The following is a 19,590-nucleotide window of genomic DNA, read 5'->3' as shown; positions in this document are numbered from 1 at the left end:
AATTTGGGGTACATGAAAATGGGTACTAGCATATTTTGGTGTCCCTAAAGTAAGTTTTTAAAAATTCTGCATTTGTGCACCTGCCGCTATAATTCTGTTCTAGAAAACATCTGCCGCATACTTGCAGAATAGCCCTGAACCTATTTCCCTATTGTTAAACAATTTTTTCCCATTTTTTTTTTGCACCCCAATTTTTAAATTAATTTTTTGGGGTGTCCCTATTATTTTTTTAAACATTTTTGACACAGTTCTTTTTTAAATGTCAATCTCAGGGGTGCAGGCTATTTTTTTTAAGCCTGCATCCCTAAACCCCAATTCTGCACTTTTTTTCAACACCTATTCAATGGTGAAAAGTTATCACCGTTTTTTATCAAAGACTTTTCAAAACTGCGATAAGTATTTGATATTGAATACGGTGTAAAACTAAAACCAGTGATTTTAACGCAAAAACGATAAAAAGTGCGATATTAACGCAAAAAACACCCATATTGAATACCCCTGCTAGTGTGTAACATTTGTGGAGAGCTGCCGTAAATGAATCAGCGGCCATTGAGGAGAGTCATCACACCAAAAACAAGGAGGTTTCAAGGATCTATTTCTACTCAGCTGTTGGCAACTATGAGTTCAACGGTCACTGGTATTGCCGCTTCTGCTGGATCTATTGAATCTCATTGGTTGCTATTGGGAACATCTCCACCTGTCCTCTTTGGAAGGTTTGATAAGTCTGTCCTAGCGGAGCAACAAAGGAACATCCACTTTCTCTACTGCTCTGTGCTACCGGGCTCAATTGATGGTCACCACTCTCCTGCAGTACCTACATCATCTAATACACATTCGCCCACAACTCTTATATCACCGCATCAGGGATGTAGTTATTATCCCAGCTGTCAGGATGCAGTCACTCAGAATGTCGGCGCCGGAATCTCGACAGTAAGTATTGGGATTTTGGGGAGAGTTAGGGTTAGGATGTCGGGGGGGGGGTGATTAGGTTTAGGCTGCAGGGGGGAGTGGAGTTAGGGCAGGGGTGGGGAACCTTTTTTCTGCAGAGGGCCATTTTGATATATAACATTATTTGCAGGCCACGCCCCCTCCGTGTGATGTCACACGGGGACGGGGCCACAACCGCCAGTTATTACAGCAATGCCTGGAGCATCCTGAGGATGCTCAGGGGAGCTGCAAGGGTAGCGGTGTGACCGTCTGAAGTGTCCTAAGGACTCTCCAGGCGGCACTGCTGCACAGATTCTGGCCACAGGGTGTCATTATAGGCATCTGAGCGCCGGCATCTTGTATCCAACCCCTGCATCATGCACCTACTCTATCTACCCTCTCGCTTTCTCCTACTAACTTTCATTTCAATTCTCTCACATTTCCCCATTTTCTCGCTCAGCATCCTGCTTTCCTATCCAGTCATTTCCTCTCACAACCTATTTGCTTGCCAAGATGAGATAGATCGGTAGATCGATACAATGTAGCTGGAGTGAACAGCAAGTAAAATATTTTACTGTAACTAAAATAAAAATATAAAGAATGATGCTGAATATACAAGAAGTAACAAGGATGTAAGGTAATCTAATGCACTAATTGGGCCCCTTTCGTTCATGGCTGCAAGGATGTAAGGCAGTGTTGGCTAACCTTGACACTCCAGCTGTTATGGAACTACATAACCCAGCATGCACTGCTACAGTTTTGCTATTAGGGCATGCTAAAACTGTGGCAGGGCATGCTGGGATATATAGTTCCACAACAGCTGGAGTGTCAAGGTTAGCCAACACTGATGTAAGGGGTTATAATGGTAGAGTGATCTGGCTGAAAAGGTTAGAGGCCTTGTCATTCATAATGAATGGGATGCAGTCATGTCGGCAGTGTAAAATCAACATGCTAGGAGTGTCGACATTCAGAATGTCATCATACATGTCAACACTGACATACTTTTGACAATACATAATGTTGACATTGTGAATGTCAACAGCCAGAATTTTGACACAGGAATTAAGGGTTAGGTTTACATTAAAAATCCCATTGTCTACAGCCATGGCCAAAAGTTTTGAGAATGACACAAGTATTGGTTTTCACAAAGTTTGCTGCTTCAGTGTTTTTAGACCTTTTTGTCAGATGTTACCACGGTATACTGAAGTAACATTACAAGCATTTCATAAGTGTCAAAGGCTTTTATTGACAATTACATTAAGTTTATGCAGAGTCAATATTTGCAGTGTTGACCCTTCTTTTTCAAGACCTCTGCAATTCACCCTGGCATGCTGTCAGTCAACTTCTGGGCTACATACTGACTGATGGCCGCCCATTCTTGCCTAATCAATGCTTGGAGTTTGGCTGAATTTGTGGGTTTTTGTTTATCCACCCGCCTCTTGAGGATTGACCACAAGTTCTCAATGGGATTAAGGTCTGGAGAGTTTACTGGCCATGGACCCAAAATTTTGATGTTTTGTTCCCCGAGCCACTTAGGTATCACTTTTGCCTTATGGCAAGGTGCTCCGTCATGCTGGAAAAGGCATTGTTCGTCACCAAACTGTTCTTGGATGGTTGGGAGAAGTTGCTCTTGGAGGATGTTTTGGTACCATTCTTTATTCACGGCTGTGTTCTAAATTATGAGTGAGCCCACTCCCTTATCTGAGAAGCAACCCCACACATGAATGGTCTCAGGATGCTTTACTGTTGGCATGACACAGGATTGATGGTAGCGCTCACCTTTCTTTCTCCGGACAAGTGGTTTTCCAGATGCCCCAAACAATCTGAAAGGGGATTCATCAGCGAAAATAACTTTTACCCCAGTCCTCAGCAGTCCAATCCCTGTACATTTTGCAGAATATCAGTCTGTCCCTGATGTTTTTCCTGGAGAGAAGTGGCTTCTTTGCTGCCCTTCTTGACACCAGGCCATCCTCCAAAAGTCTTTGCATCACTGTGTGTGAAGATGCACTCACACCTGCCTGCTGCCATTCCTGAGCAAGATCTGCACTGGTGGTGCCCCGATCCTGCAACTGAATCAACTTTAGGAGACAGTCCTGACGCTTGCTGGACATTCTTGGGCACCCTGAAGCCTTCTTCACAACTATTGAACCTCTCTCCTTGAAGTTCTTGATGATCCAATAAATGGTTGATTTAGGTGCAATCTTAGGTGCAATCTTACTAGCAACAATATCCTTGCCTGTGAAGCCCTATTTGTGCAAAGCAATGATGACTGCACCTTGCAGGTAACCATGGTTAGCCGAAGAAGAACAATGATTTCAAGCTCCATGCTCCTTTTAAAGCTTCCAGTTTGTTATTCTAGCTCAATCAGCATGACAGTGTGATCTCCAGCCTTGTCCTCATCAACACTCTCACCTGTGTTAACGAGAGAATTACTGACATGATGTCAGCTGGTCCTTTTATGACAGGGCTGGAATGTAATGGAAATTATGTTTTTGGGATTAAGGGGGTCATTCAGACCCAGTAGTTAGCGCAGATGCGCTCGGACCGGGTCGATGGCCCCCCACAGAGCATGCGCACGACGGCGCCGGCGCCGTCATGCGCATGCGTGAGACCCGCTACGACCGACAGCGCCGGTTGTAACGGGTCTCGATCCAAAGGGGGCGAGCTGTCGATGTTGATTGACAGCTCGCCCCGTTTGGAAGGCGGACCGGGGGGGTGGCAGCCCAAACGGAGGCGTTCCCATGGGATGTCAGTTCCCACTAGTGATGTCAGTGGATAGCTTCCGGCTCACAGAGCCAGAAGCTCTCCGAGGCTCGTCGTAAGCCCCGATGGTCGCGATGGTCTCTGACCATCGCGACCATCACCGGAGCGGTCGTTAGAGCTGTGGGTGTTAACCCACAGCCTAACGACCGCAACAGAGGCGGGCGGTCAGGATGCAAGCGGCCGCCCAGTTTCTGAGCGACCGCTTGCATCCGCCGACCGCCTCTGAATGAGGCCCTAAGTTCATAGTCATGGCAAAGAGGGACTTTGCAATTAATTGCAATTCATCTGATCACTCTTCATAACATTCTGGAGTATATGCAAATTGCCATCATAAAAACTGAAGCAGCAGACTTTTTGAAAACCAATACTTGTGTCATTCTCAAACCTTTTGGTCATGGCTGAATATTCTAACTGTCGACATTCTGAACATGTCGACTTAAAATATCACACCTGCCCAGAATGCTTACTGACATATTATTAGTGGTTTTACTCTCTAACCTACTATACAGTGAACTGCAGCTGACCTTGTATTGTAGCAGTACCAGCTGCCATGAGAACAAAATCATATTTATATAAAAGACGGCAATTTAATCTTTGTGATTCTGGGTGGCACTATTCCAACGGTGAACTGGGTGCTGAAGCTTAATAAGCAGAGTTCAATGCCACTATTGGAACATTAAGTGGACCTAGCACTACTGTACTAAACAGAATTACTGTATAAAGAATCTCAGTTGTGAAATTGGAGAAAATGACATTTGGGGTTTCATTAAAAAGAGGCATTGTATAGTCAAATCCCTGTTAAATTTGTTCTGCAATTAACATTATAATGTGAATAATAATCTGCTAAACTGAATGATAGCCAGAACAATTACCCAGCTCACGTTGTAATCCTAGATTTATTAACACCATGGCAGATTTTGCATGACATCATTCTAATTTAAAGGGCTTTGCAAAACGGTTTTGGAGAACAATATAAAAATCGCTAACACCAGTTTTGCATTCTTGAAAGCTTTGTGATACTAAAGTTACTTTGGGAACTAACTCATACGACAAACTGTAAAACAAAACTCAGACGAAGAAATAATATATATCTGCACGCAAGTACCTGTGACCTGTAAGCCTATGCTGATTACTCATAATAAAACGGCATCCTGAACGGATTTAATGTGTGTTTTTCTAGAGCTGGCCAAGGCCAAGTAACCTTTCACTAGAGAGGTTCTCCTTCCACAAATAACATTGTGGTCTTAGGCCTCCATGCTTTACGGAACTTTCTGGTTTTTCTCACAGAAAACATATATACACTGGAAGTCCTAGGGCCAAGCTAAACACAGACATCAGATTCCAACAGGGTAAAAAGGCAGGGATGTCTACACTGTAATACTTGAAGATGCAAATTACCACTTTAGACGCAGACTCTAAGGAGTAAATTTACTAAGCTGAGAGTTTGGGAGAGTTTGCAAACTCTGGAGAGTTTAGTAAATTTGAGAGTGGGAAAAAATGGCCAATGTCAAACTCGGGAGAGAGATCTCCTTTGCTACGGGAAAATACTGGAGAGTTAGCAAACTCTCTTCAATTCACCATCGGCAAAACTCGAGAGCCTTTTCACTGGTGAAGATAGGATTCTGGAATTTACCAAGCAGAGAGTTTCGAAACTCTCATGAGATGGGAAACCTCTCCTGTAAAAACTTGTGAAAAAAATACACCTGCCTGTGATCTGCGAGTTTGGCAGAAACATACACAGATCGCTGTGATCCATGTATGTTTCTGCCTGTAAATCTAGAAAATAAATTTAAATATGAGACAAAAAATGACCAGCCCCAGGCTTGCCAGCCTGTCCTGGTTTCTAAGATTACGGGGAACAAAATGTGTAGGGATCCCCCGTAATTTAGAAACCTAAACCAGGCTGCAGGGCCAGTCCTGATTTTTAAATATAGGGGGGGAAAATATGCGTAGGGTCCCCCCTATATTTAAAACCAGCACCAGACCCACGTGGGAACTGTCAGTAGCCGGAGCCAATCAGCGGCCGTTCTACAGACAGCGCGGCCGCTGATTGGCTGGCTGGACTTGCAAAGCCCGTGCAGTCCCATCACCTGGCATTCGGGAGGTATCAGTATGTGTGGCAACACGCATACTGATACCCGATGCGTGGTGCGGTAAGTTTGTTTTTTTGTTTTACAAAGGCCATGGATTACTGCGGAGACCAGCGCCAGAATATAGGTGAGTATGAAATCTTTTTTGCAGGGCCAGTCAACACGGATTCTACTGGACAAGGGGACAGACACATCTGGTATAGGTAAGTACTGTATGTGTGAATGGGTAGGTGTGTGTAATAAAGTTATACTTTGCACAGTGTGTGTTTTAGGTTTAACTATTTATTTTACAGTGAGGGTACAGGTGCCGCCCGTCTGCTGGCACTTGCAGTTCCACAAGTGCCAAAGGGCAGGCATGTTGGCACCTGTAGTCCCACTGTAAAACACAATAGTTTACTTAAATATCCCCACTTTATTAACCCCGTACCCAATGCTTCAGGGGTGCGGGGAAGAGCCCCAGGCTTCAGACCAGGCCCGGGGTTAAAGGAGAGGGGTACCCCTTTTTTGGGGTGGTCCCCACCTCCCCTGAGATCCCCGGCTTGGCCTGACCGGCTTGGGCTGCTAATGTTTTGGACCCGGAGCCCCGGGTCTCTGGTGCTGGTTTTAAATATAGGGGGGACTCTACGCAATTTTTTCCCACCTATATTTAAAATCAGGACTAGCCCTGCAGCCTGATGTTGGTTTCTAAATACTCTTAGAAACCAGGACAGGCTGGCAAGCCTGGGACTGGTTAAGCTTTAAGGGGGGGGGGCTATGTCATTTTTTTTTTAACCACTTTAACCCATTTTTTTAAAGGTACAACACAAGCAGCTTACACATATCTCACTGATATGTGCAGGCTGCTTGCTCGGAAGAGTTTTGCAGAGAGAAGACACTGCAATCTCGAGTGAGTCATCTCCTGCAAAACCTGCTACTCGGGGTAGAAATCTCCTGCAAAACCTGCTGGTCGGCAGAGAAATCTCATTCAGCTTCACCATCGGCCATCTCACTCTCAGTTAAACACCCTTCTTTGTAAATTTAAGAGTCTCAGGAGCTTCAAATCACCAGAGTTTAGGTGACGCTAATCGAGTTGAAAAAAAGCAAACTCTCCCAGACTCTATTCTTAGTAAATTTACCCCTAAGTTATTAGGCACAGTCCCCACAAAATGTTGCAAATTGCGGCTCCATGGGTAGTGGGCGAGGTCGAAAACCATGCGATTCGTGTATTTTAGCCCCACATCCTCCCTATGGAGCCGCAATTCCCGGGAATTATCTCCCCATTTCACTAGGTAAGATCCACCCACTCTCTCCATTGTGGCAGCGGGTCTTGGAGATGGGTCCTAGCTCCAGGGTACTGCCATCCATAGTTTTAAGTGTCCCTCTTTGACCATTACAAATATTGGCATAAATTATAATATACTAGCGTATGCCTGCAGCTTCGGTTGTGTGGATGTCTGTTATTGCTCAGCGGCACTAATTTTACAAAGACAGTAGTGGCATCTAACATAGTGATGTACATTTTATATTGATCACAAAATGTCTTTGTAAACAATATTTGCAGTTTTTCCTTCAGGGATTAACACAAAAAGATGCTTGGGGCTACTAAGTCGTGAGCAAGCCACTTAACCTACAGTAACAATGAAAGGTTGCAAGTAACATGAGCAGCGACTCCATGATATGTAGTATTTGCCTTGGTGCGCCATCTACTGGATTGACATGTATACTACAACTTCATGAGTCAAGATAAGCTGCCTGATGTAATACACTAGTGACTCTTACATATGTAAGATGCCACCCATGCCATTGTCGCAGAAGTAGATAACGGTTTCCACTATGCTGTTGAGGGGTGCAGTCGATCAATCCCTCTGCTAAGGATTTTAGCCAATTTATACAATTGGAGAAGCCAATATGATCAATTATCCAACCCGTACTGAGGGCCTGATTCAGCTTGGATCGCTATTTCAATTACTTCTGCGATTACGCACGCAGTTCAACTGCGATAGTAAGCTAATTCACTGCGATCACTATGCCGCTGCAGCACTATATAAGGATGCCCACTTTACCATACACACATCTGTAATGTTTAGCAAGACTGCGAAACCATCAGTACAATCAAGTACCATCGCACCCTCCCGCACACTTGCACAAGCTCTGACCTTACTCAAGAATTGCTAACTTCAGGCACGCTATCAGGTCTCAGGCTGCGTAGGGCATCGCAGGGGATAATTTATGCACGTCCATGCAACGGCATTCAAACGCCCTGGCACGCCTGCGTTTCGCCGACCACCACCCCCTTGTCACCACCCACCAACGGCACTTCCTGTCAATCACTCTGGGATGGGTCTGCGTAGCCACTGCAATGGCAGTCCTGATCGCAGTGGCCGGCTTGCGCACGCACACTGACATACATATGTGTGTGCAGAATGCAACAATCAGCCGATTGCATGCTTATTAGTACTGCGATCCAAGCTGAATCAGCCATAATAAAACGCCTACGATATCTAAATGCTCTTCTGCACCGTTCTGACCAGCAGTAATGTGCTCATATACCTATTGGGAGTCGTATCTTATGCACTTGCTACAAGGTAGGAACAATACATGGCGATGATGATGACTTGGGGCAAATTAGGTGTACATGCTGCCGATGAGGTGTATGGATCTCGAAATGTGTACGGCTCGGCGGAAATACGCTAATTTTGCATGCCCTTATTTTTCTTTTAAAAATGTGCCATTTTGCTACCTTGTCTGCACAAGTCCCTTAGGGTAGAGATGTCATGTTAGTCCTTCTAATTCGGTAATTTAACAAAACAGATCAGAGAAAATGTACCTGTTCCTAGATTTAATAGGTATATTCTTCTCAGGAAGAGTAAATCCCCAGAGTCTTTAAAATTCCTGAAATGTCACATGCCGTTATTAAAGACTATCATTTCACCGTCTGATACAATAATTAGGTCTCCAACAGAAAACGCAGCTCAAGTGGCACTGTACTTGTAACACTAAACACTGTCTCTTTCATGTGAATCCTGCAGCGACCATCAAACAATCCCGGCTTCACGATGCTCCGCATAATCCTCTCTTTGTGGTTACAGAGGAAACCATACTAGAGGCTTTGCCAACCTGGCTGATATAATTGATTCTTGGCACAGTCTTTATGTACTCCAATGTCAGAACCTCAGCCACAATAGAGATTACACTATGTGTAAACAGCGAGATAAGATCACATCGCCAGTGGGAAGCAGCTTATTGGTTTCCACTAATATTATGTACACTGAATGTAGTGGGATCAAAGGCAGACTGTCTTAGAAAAAAAAAATAAAAGACAGCAACACTGTAATACAAAGGCACTGACAGGGCTGATTTTACTGTATTAGGAAATTTAGCAGCAAATAAGGGAATACATACGATTTACCGCCGTTCAAAACCCGACAGCGTGAGCCCAGCAGGGCTGAAAATCCCGATCGTCCAAGGTAAGTATTTCCTAACCTAATTTTACCCCCTAACTCTGCCTTAGGGGTGCCCAACCCTAACCTCCCCCCAAGTGCCTAACCCTAACACCCCCTCTAAGTGCCTAAACCTAAACCCCCTTCCCCACCGTCTAAACCTAAGTCCCCCGGGGGGGCCTAACCCCCCCGGAGGTGCCTAACCCTAACCCCCCCTTCCCCTAGCCTAAACCTAAACTCCCGGGGGGGTGCCTAACCCTAAGTCCCCCCCGGGAACCCTAAACCTAACCCTCCCCCCCCACCATGGCTGTCGGCGCCCGGCTTACCTTCGATCAGTAAGCCGGGGGTCGGGCTACCGGCGTAGGTCTAATGACACTTGCCGGGATGCCGACGGTCGGCATTTAGACCATCGGCATCCCGACTGCATTCCCGAATAAGCTGCCTACAATTGTTGTCAGCATTAATAAATGAGCAGGTGTCGAAGTTATTCTTGATGGTTACCTTTCCACAAAAGATCATATAAATTACCTAACATGGTTCCCCAGCATGCATGGCCCCCTTCCCAGCACTGTAGCATGCTTACTAAGTCGCGCTGTAGTGTTTCAGGTGCTCCTGCAATTCTTCTGTTTAAGACAACTGTTCTCAACCATCCTTGACTGACCAAGGTATTTGTACTGAGTATTAGCTGTGAGGACTGACTTGTCTGTTATTACTCTGTTGCTGAACTTTTGCCAACCTGACCCACTCTTGTTTTCTCCAATTCATGACCTTGTGTAGTGACCTCCACCATTCAGCTCTTTCCAAGCCTGACCTTTGTCATTGATATTGACTATTTTGCTCTCTCCAATTATGACCTCTGTTAGTGACCTCAAGTCGCCTACCTTCTCCAGCTCCTGTCCTCGAATTGTGACCTTGACTGTCCTACCTCTCCCAGTTTCTGGTCACTACTAGAGATATTGATTATCCTACCTTCTCCAGTTCCTGGCTTCAATTAGTGACCTTGATTGTTCTACATGTTACAGTTCCTGGTCTCGACTAGTGACTTTAATAATTCTATCTTCTCCAGTTCCTGGCCTCGACTAGTGACCTTGATTATCCTACCTTCTCCAGTTCATGGCCTTAGCTAGTGATCTTGATTGTTCTATCTCTTTCAGTTATGGGCCTCCACTAGTGACCTTGATTATCCTACCACTTCCAGCTCCTGTCCCCAGGGTTGCCATGAGGGTGGTGGAGCGGGTACTAATTATCTGTGACTGGGCTTTTTGAAGGGGCCTGTATCAGCTGTTAAGAGCAGAGCTGCTGAGGGGGACAAATGTCCCCCTGTGCGGCAACAGGTGCCCCCTGTTCAATCGCCAATGCAGCAAACAGTTTTAATATTTTTTTAGGAGTCGTGGCCACACTTCTCAGGCTTTGACCACGCCCCCTCAGTACCTAGGCCCATTACCGCTCTCGGTGGCCCTGCTTACCCCTGGCTAGTCTCTAAGATTGTAAAAATCTATTTCATGGATATCCAGACTCGACACAGTTTCCAAGTACAGTATTTTAGTTCCTGCCTTTGTCTGGCAAAGTCTATACCTCTCTGATGTGAGTAGCATTATATGAACAGTCTAAATAGTCTCTATTTAATTATCCAAGTATATTACAGTTATCATTGAAAATATGAACGTGATACAGTTGTTATATGATTAAAACTACTGATAAGGGTCCATTGCTGAAATGGGTAAGTTTGATCTTGAGTTAGTCTGTTCAATTTAATGAAATATTTGCAAAAGCTAGCCCCAATATTTGTGTTACCTCAGTCAAGAACCATGTCTGTACATGGTATTTTTAATATGGGGCTGGGGTAACACAAGCACATTAAATCATTTTAAAGACCTGGCTGCCATGAGGGCAAGTGTCCTGCAGGCTGGGTAACAAAGACCTTAGTTGGAGTGCAAGTACATTCATTCTACATATATTATAGTCTGACGTGAAATGTTTTATTGGGGTCATGTGACTTATGAGATATACTTTCTATAATAAGCCACCACTTTTGGGTCCTGAGAATATGGTTGCAATGATAATTGGGAAACTAAAACTATGGTTGTAGCTTAATAAACAAAAAGGGCACATAATGTTAAAAACCTCAAAGTCAAAGTTTACATATTTATTTGTGAATTAGAAACCAGTCTTAAATAATACAATAATATGGAAATAATATATAAATAATTTAAATAAAATTTTAAATGCAACATCTTTATAATGCTTACTTCTCCATGTCTAATGGGTTTCAAATAACCTCTGGTCACCCCCATGCGGAATAATGTCTCCGAAGCCTGCAATAAAAAAAATAAACACAATAAGAAATATACCAGGAAAATAAATTCATGAGAAAACCAGGTGACAAAAATATTGATATTGTGAGATTGTATTTGTACGTTTTATAAAACTCGGACTTCCAGCACCGGATAATTTTGTGGTGCCCTACATACAATATAAAGGGTAACGATGATGATTATGATAATATTAAGTCATGTGGCAGAGACTCTGGACTCAAAACACTTAATTTTTCTTAAAATGATTATATTTATCTTCAATATTGCAAAAGGCAGCAAAGCTTAATCAAAAGGGATGTTCTGCGTCCAAAAAAAATAATAATAATAATTCCAGGATTTTGACAACCTGTGGATTGAAATGGTGGCACAATTAAAATAAATTGCCACCAGTAATCAAAAATCAGCCCCTAATGTATTTGTCTAGGTACCTAACGTATTGGTAAAAAAAATGCACTTAAAAGAAGTGGAAAAAAGGAGGAAGATTAAAATAATAACCAGACATTACAAGATTTATCTGACCAGATGATAGACAATCGATGATAACATAAGTCAGCTACATAGCAAAATAGTGCAATATTTCTATATAAATCATAAATAAAACCTTAATGAGGCTTGCAGGGTCTTTTTTATTTCTGATTGTATTTTATTTATTTTTATTGTAATAAGGAACCTGGAAATAGCCTAATGTTGGTTTTATAGAACTGTAACAAAATGTCTCCATCTTACAACTCCTATTTTTTTTTTTTTTAAGATTAATTTTAATGTTTCCTCTCTCTTAAAAATGATTGGCCTGATTCAGAGATGGACGCAAATCTGATGGTTTGCGTACATGTCTGATGGTTACGGTACTGCGCATGTGTCAACCAGTGTCTGCGAGATTGCTCGCAGTGCCCCCAAGCCACAGCTTGATTGACATGCTGCGGCTATTGTAGGTGGCAATGTGGCTCGAGTTAGGTGTGCCAAGACTAGGTAGGGTCTATAGGCGTGTCGAGGCCAGGGTCTGCGTCTTCCCACGCAGATTTCCCGGTCCTGGCAGAGGAGCTCCGGCAGCCAGTCTGAGTAGGCTTGGGCTTAACTCAGAAGGCCTATGGCTATGACCATTGTGATCGATGGTTGCAAGGGTGATCAGATGCTGCGTTTTCGGGCGTAGCACTCTGATCTATGATGCCGGCAAAAGGCGACTTTTGTTTTTAGATGCCTCCTGCAGCATTAGCATATTAGCTTACGGTACTGCACAGCCGATGTGTACGAAGACTCAGCGGCAGTGCAATACTGTACAACTATGAATCAGTTTTCATAACGGCTTCCCTTTTACATAATGTCAGGCAGTTAACCCAAGTACACACTAGATGACATGGCACCGGCCAGTGTGAACCCAATAAGTCACTGATGATGCGCGCTCCTGCGCGTTGTCAGCGACATCACCCGATATCGTCATGCAGGTCTGTCGGGAAATATCGTCAGCAGCATCGGAATGTGCATACACACTGATTATGACTGCCACTGATGACGTGCAGATCCCGCCACTCACGAAACCGTGCTGGGTACACATCGTTTAGTGTGTACCCAGGTTTACTCACAGATTCAATTACGGAAAATAGAGCGTATTGAAAAGTTTATTTTGTAATATTTTCAGTAGATTTTAGAAGGGCAAAATGCGCCATGCCCTTTTAGTGGCAACCCGCTAAAACAGCCTGCCCAGAGCGGATGGGAAAAGTTGCGGTTACCGTTCACCACCGGGTGAAAAGGCACGACATCTAATCACCGTGAGGGGAGAGCTTGGGGCAAGCCCAGCAGTTCTATATTTGCTGGGCACACCCCCAACAGTGACGAATTGGGGGCGTATCACAAGGACACGAACCCCTCCCTGATCAGCCATGCCCCCTTTCCGAGAGCGCAAGCACCGATGCCTTGGCTGCAAGTCTGCGCTGCCTGCATTCTAGTAGGAACATTATGTGTGCACAGAATAGAATAGAATATAGAATAAAGTAATAGGCTGCAATAGAACAGTTCTATTTACCCTTTCATCCCTTTAAGTCATTTCAATCATTTCCCACTATAAAAGGAAAACTCTTTACTATGCAGCTCTGCAAAGCTCAACTGTCGTCCTACTCTGTACATTGAAACAATGGCCCTCATTCAGAGCCGTACGCTCTGAGCAGAGCGCACGCTCTGCATGAGGGCCGGGCTCCATTTTCATGGAGCGTCCTCCTGGACGCTCGTATAGCTGTGGGTCACCACCCACAGGCTATACGAGCGTGCATTTTGATGGCCGCGATGGTCGTGACCATCGCGACCATCGAAATTGCGAGCCGGAGCCTGCGGTTGAGGTTTTCAACCGCAAGCTCCGGAGTGATTTTGGCTCTATCAGAGCCAAAATCACTCCCACTGACATCACTAGTGATGTCAGTGGGCCGGCTTCTGACGGGAGGCGTTCCCGTGGGAACGCCCCCGTCAGGGAGGCACGCCCCCGGCACGCCCACCAAAGGGGGCGTGCTGTCAATCAACATTGACAGCACGCCCCCTTTGATCGGACACAACGAGCGAAGGAAAGTCCTTCGCTCGTCGTGTCTGGCGCATGCGCACGACGGAGCTCCCTCCGTCGTGCGCATGCTCAGTGCAGACCATCGACCCACTTGCGAGCGGACAGCCGCTCGCGAGTGGGTCTGAATCAGGCCCAATGTCTTCTCTTCACCCAAATCCTCGTCTCAGCCTGTGCAATGGTCTGCCCCCATCCCTCTAGGCTCTGCCTTTGGCGCCTTCTCTTCTCTCTTTATACCTCTTCCGTTGCTGAGCTCATCAGCTCCTTTGGTCTCCAATATCATCACTAAGCTAGAGGCTTGCTGAAACAACATTTCTATAACACAGAAGTAATTATGTGTCCACCCTCCCATCTTACGCTCCCCAAGTCTGCTGTCTGGGAATCATCATGGACTCTGCCCACTACTACACACCCCAACCCACCCCCTTCACAGGGGAGCGGTATGAAGCCCTAGCGGCTAATTAGCTGACGGTTTATATCCTGACGCCGGCAGTCCAAAGAGAGAAGATCCCACCAGGGTAGGTAAGTACTCCATCCCTACCCCTTCCCCCCCCTAACCCTCCCTAAGTGGTGTGTAACCCTAATCTCCACCCGGGGTTGCCTAACGCTAACCTACCCCCAAAACCTAACCCTTGTATGGTCCCTAAACCTTCCCCCCCGGCGCTAAAGCTTAGGGCGCCCCTGACTTACCTCGTTCGGTCTGGCGTCCTTCGGCGTTGGGATTAAGATAGGCATTGGTATTTCCCTTGTTGGGATTCAACTTGTCATTTTTAGCTCTGCAATATTTCCAGAATCAGGCCCTCTTTCAGCCTGGCAGCTACTGTATAACAACTCTCATCCCTGCCCTGATCATCACCAGTGTATAAGCTACTCCTATCTGGCCTTCCAAACTACTACCTCAACCCTCTTCAGTCATACCTGAACATTGCTGCCCGACTCATTTCCCTCTCTCGTAGCTCTACCGCAGCTGCCCCCTCTGCCAGTCACTACATCTTATTTTCTATCACACACTCTCCCTGCCTCGCCAACTACTGACTCCTCCACGATTGCTTCCTACTCACCTTAAACATTTCACCCAGGCAGCTCTGACCCACCAGATTTCCCTCGCATGGTCAATTAGACTTTCACCTAGCATTCAAACGTGTCCTTAAACCTCCCTTTTTCATACTAGCTTAGCACCCCTCTACAACCTTTCCATCCTCTCCCCTCTTCTGTCCGTTTATACCAAAGACCGACAGTGAAGATCCCGACGGGTAAGTACTTAAGCTATTACTAACCTAACCCCCCCCCACCCCTAACCCTCCCTTAGGGGTGCCTAACCCTAACCTCCCCCCAAGTGCACAACCCTTACACCCCCTGTAAGTGCCTAAACCTAACCCCCCTTCCCCGTAGCCTAAACCCAAGTCTCCCGGGGGAGTGCCTAACCCTAACTTCCCCCCTTCCCCTAGTCTAACCCTAACCCCTCCCGGGGTGGTGCCTAACCCTAAGTCCCCCAGGGGAGCCCCTAACCTATCCCGTCCGTGCCCGGCTTACCTTCGGTCGGTATGCCGGGCGTCGGGCTCCCGGCATAGGTAAAATGACAGGCGTGGTGATTTCAACGCCTGTCTTTAGACCCCAGTCAGGATTAGACAGTCGGGAAGCAGACGGTCAGAATTTCGACCGTTGTCATCCCGACTGCATACAGTTTACACCCGGGATGGGGAACTTCAGGCCCGAGGGCCGTATAAGGCCCCCGGAATCATTTAGTCTGACCCTCAGAGCTTTTTTTTCTAGCTTTATCTGGCTAGAAGGGTGCCTAGAATGGCACACTGTAGCCAGAATCTATGCGGCAGTGCCGTCTGGAGCTTCCTTAGGACGCTTCAGACAGTCACACCGCTGCCCTTACAGCTCCTCAGAGCATCCTCAGGATGCTCCGGGTATTGCTGTAATCACCGGTGATTGTGGCCCCGCTCCCATGTCACATCACATGGATTTGGCGGGGCCTCCATCAGGCCAGCTAATAATATTATATATCAAAATGGCCCTTGGCAGAAAAAAGGTTCCCCACCCCTGGTTTAGCTCTCCCCATTGCTTTCTCTACATAATTATGCTAACTGTATTTTGTCATCCTGTATACTGCAGTTAGTTGTGAAACGGTCTGTATCAGTTTGTATTTATACTACGTTCTTGCTTACTCTTTCCCCTCTGTACGGCTCTCGTGGCACCATATACATAATAAAATAAAATAATCTTGATCCACAAACCCAGGTACCCTGCCGAAATGATAGATACACTTGAGCAAGCTGCTGGTGCTAGCTATTCGCATCACTGTGTGAGTAAGACGCAGTTGAAGGTAAAAAGTCGCACAGAAAGACGCTCAGCGCTACAGAGTCACGCCACGGCATTGTGTGATTAGAAGGGTTATTTAATGCGCAAGGAGACTAGATGTAGGAGGACACATCTGTAGATGTAAATGCTTAATTTAACTTCTCAGGAATAACCCTATTACACAATAACATTATAACATGACCACAAGGTTGGTTTTGATAATTACAGTAGTAGAGATGGTCTCAATGTCAGTAAAGGCCGCTAGAAACCCCTCTCCGATGCCTTGTCTAAATGGGTCTTGGTAATCAGAACAATTGACCGCAATCTATGCAGCTATTAGTCCAGTCTGGCCAGCAGAGTTGCAATAAGCATTGAGGCGTCTGTCTCTCTGTCAGCCACGAAGGCGTGATTCTATTACATGGCCTCTGAACACAAAAGTGGATCTGGGAGTGCTTCATGCAACCTTTCATGTTTATAACAACTGGTTTCCTTTATCAACACTTCCCACCAACATTTTAAGGATGTTTCACTCCTATAGAGTGCTCCGTCAATACAGCTCGGCTCTCTTTGTGCCTATAGAGACCCACTGGGGTGTACAAAGCTCTTTTCACCTTGACTAGTTAGAGATCGCTTTTAATTCCCTATCCTGCACCAGTGTTACCGCCAGATGTCAAATCCATTCATGATATAAAAGCAAATTGCGAGCACTTGTAAACCTAGCTCCAAAGATTTCTTCATAGGACCTGCACTCTTCATGTGTGGAGTGTCACTAAGAAGATTAAACCTACAGGACTGGCTTTACAATGGCCGGGAGGGAGAACATGGCTAGAGGCAGCCACCTGGAGCTATTCACTAATTGACAATCTTAAGCTTCCAAGTGACCGCTTTGCTGGTATGCAAACAAAAGGAGATGCGGACAAAGCAGCTGGGCTGCCGTGTAACGAGTCGCCGAAAATAAAATAAAGTTCTTTGCTGTCCAACAGAGGCTCCTATAGACAGACATCTTATTGGTTTTACAATACAGAGGCGTAAAATATACATCATTATACCATTATCGGTAATGCTTTCTAACTAGTTAATGAATGCGTGCTATGAGCCAGTAACTTGTGTGCATGTAGGCAGGTGTTCATTTTAGGATCTCCATATAAAGATGGATTTAATAGGAAAGGTAAGCCTGGGTCAGCATCCCGCTCCTTTCTGATATAGATGGTAGATGAATATACATTAGGATGTAAACTCACACATACAGGGCCACCCATCCTGCCTGTACAACCTGTGCATACTTGTGTGGTGCCTCTTGATATCCTGTAAGACACATCTTTGTTATATACCCTTCCCTACCACATCTTATGTACAGTATTATGCATAATTATTTGCTATTATTGCATTTGTGATTCTTATATGGCCTAGATTCTGGTTTTGCATGTTGGTCCTCTATGTCTTTGTACTACAACATTTTTCTCCACTGTATGAAATAATAATAATAATAATAATAATAATAATAAATAATAATAATAATGTGTGTCCAGACTCCAGCATGCATGGGTGTTGAAGAGCTGCTAAAATATGTATCAATACAATCCTTTATTAGAGAAAACCTCTAACAACCAGAAATGAAGCTATTGAGCATAGTAATATAAAATAATGTGTTATTGAGCCTAATAATATAAAATAATGTGTTATTGAGCATAAAGATATAAAATAATGAAGCTATTGAGCATAATAATATAAAAGAATGTGTTATTGGGCATAATATAAAAGAATGTGTTATTGAGCATAATAATATAAAAGAATGTGTTATTGGGCATAATATAAAAGAATGTGTTATTGAGCATAATAATATAAAAGAATGTGTTATTGGGCATAATATAAAATAATGTGTTATTGAGCATAAATATATAAAATAATGAAGCTATTGAGCATAATATTATAAAATAATGTGTTATTGAGCATAAATATATAAAATAATGAAGCTATTGAGCATAATATTATAAAAGAATGTGTTATTGAGCCTAATAATATAAAATAATGTGTTATTGAGCATAATTATATAAAATAATGTGTTATTGGGCATAATATAAAAGAATGTGTTATTGAGCATAATAATATAAAAGAATGTGTTATTGGGCATAATATAAAAGAATGTGTTATTGGGCATAATATAAAAGAATGTGTTATTGGGCATAATATAAAATAATGTGTTATTGAGCATAATAATATAAAAGAATGTGTTATTGGGCATAATATAAAATAATGTGTTATTGAGCATAAATATATAAAATAATGTGTTATTGAGCATAATTATATAAAATAATGTGTTATTGAGCATAATTATATAAAATAATGTGTTATTGAGCATAATTATATAAAATAATGTGTTATTGAGCAGAAATATATAAAATAATGAAGCTATTGAGCATAATATTATAAAAGAATGTGTTATTGAGCATAATTATATAAAATAATGTGTTATTGAGCATAATTATATAAAATAATGTGTTATTGAGCATAATTATATAAAATAATGTGTTATTGAGCATAATTATATAAAATAATGTGTTATTGAGCAGAAATATATAAAATAATGTGTTATTGAGCATAATATTATAAAATAATGTGTTATTGAGCAGAAATATATAAAATAATGTGTTATTGAGCATAATAATATAAAATAATGTGTTATTGAGCATAATTATATAAAATAATGTGTTGCATGTTAACGTTTGGGACATCTCTGACTGTGTTCTGGGTAATCCTAAAGATGGATACACAGCGATATTTTGAACAATTTGCCCAACTCCGAAGGATCGGAATGACAAATCGCTCAAATCGTCAAGTGTGTACCCACTATGCCGGGCGGTGCCGTGCTCCCGTGGGGTCGTCAGCCGCATCGTCATGTCGCCCCTACATGCAGCCCAATCTGACAATGCGGCTGACGACCCCATGAAGTGCGATGCAGCAGTGGCCGATGTATCTGGCGGTCAGGCACCGTATCGTCTATTGTGTACTGGCCACCCAATATGTCAGCCAATCAAGGGGGGGGGGATGCGTCATTCACATTGCTGGGTACATATGTCGTTTAGTGTGTATCCACCTTTACAGCAGTAAATTCCTCGAGGTCAATAAACGAGTGTTCCGAGACTTACCTCATAGCAACCAGCGCTGAAGGCAAGGAGCAGGAACTAAGGAATAACATTTGTGGAGACTGGGAGAGGGTGGGTGAATAA

At 43.9% G+C, this 19,590-nt stretch overlaps 1 protein-coding gene across 1 annotated transcript in view; it reads right to left on the bottom strand.

The window, feature by feature from the left end:
• Positions 1-19,590, bottom strand: part of TMEM135 (transmembrane protein 135) — a 340,734-nt gene that overhangs the window by 144,617 nt on the left and 176,527 nt on the right. The window contains exon 5 of the mRNA XM_088449045.1: positions 11,449-11,514. Coding sequence (XP_088305171.1) covers positions 11,449-11,514 — 66 coding nt within the window. The remainder of the gene's footprint in view (positions 1-11,448; positions 11,515-19,590) is intronic.

This window comes from Taudactylus pleione, unplaced genomic scaffold (genome assembly GCF_031769625.1).
Source record: "Taudactylus pleione unplaced genomic scaffold, aTauple2 ptg000478l, whole genome shotgun sequence".
Lineage (NCBI taxonomy): Eukaryota > Metazoa > Chordata > Amphibia > Anura > Myobatrachidae > Taudactylus > Taudactylus pleione.
This window is presented reverse-complemented; position numbering and strand designations above follow the sequence as displayed.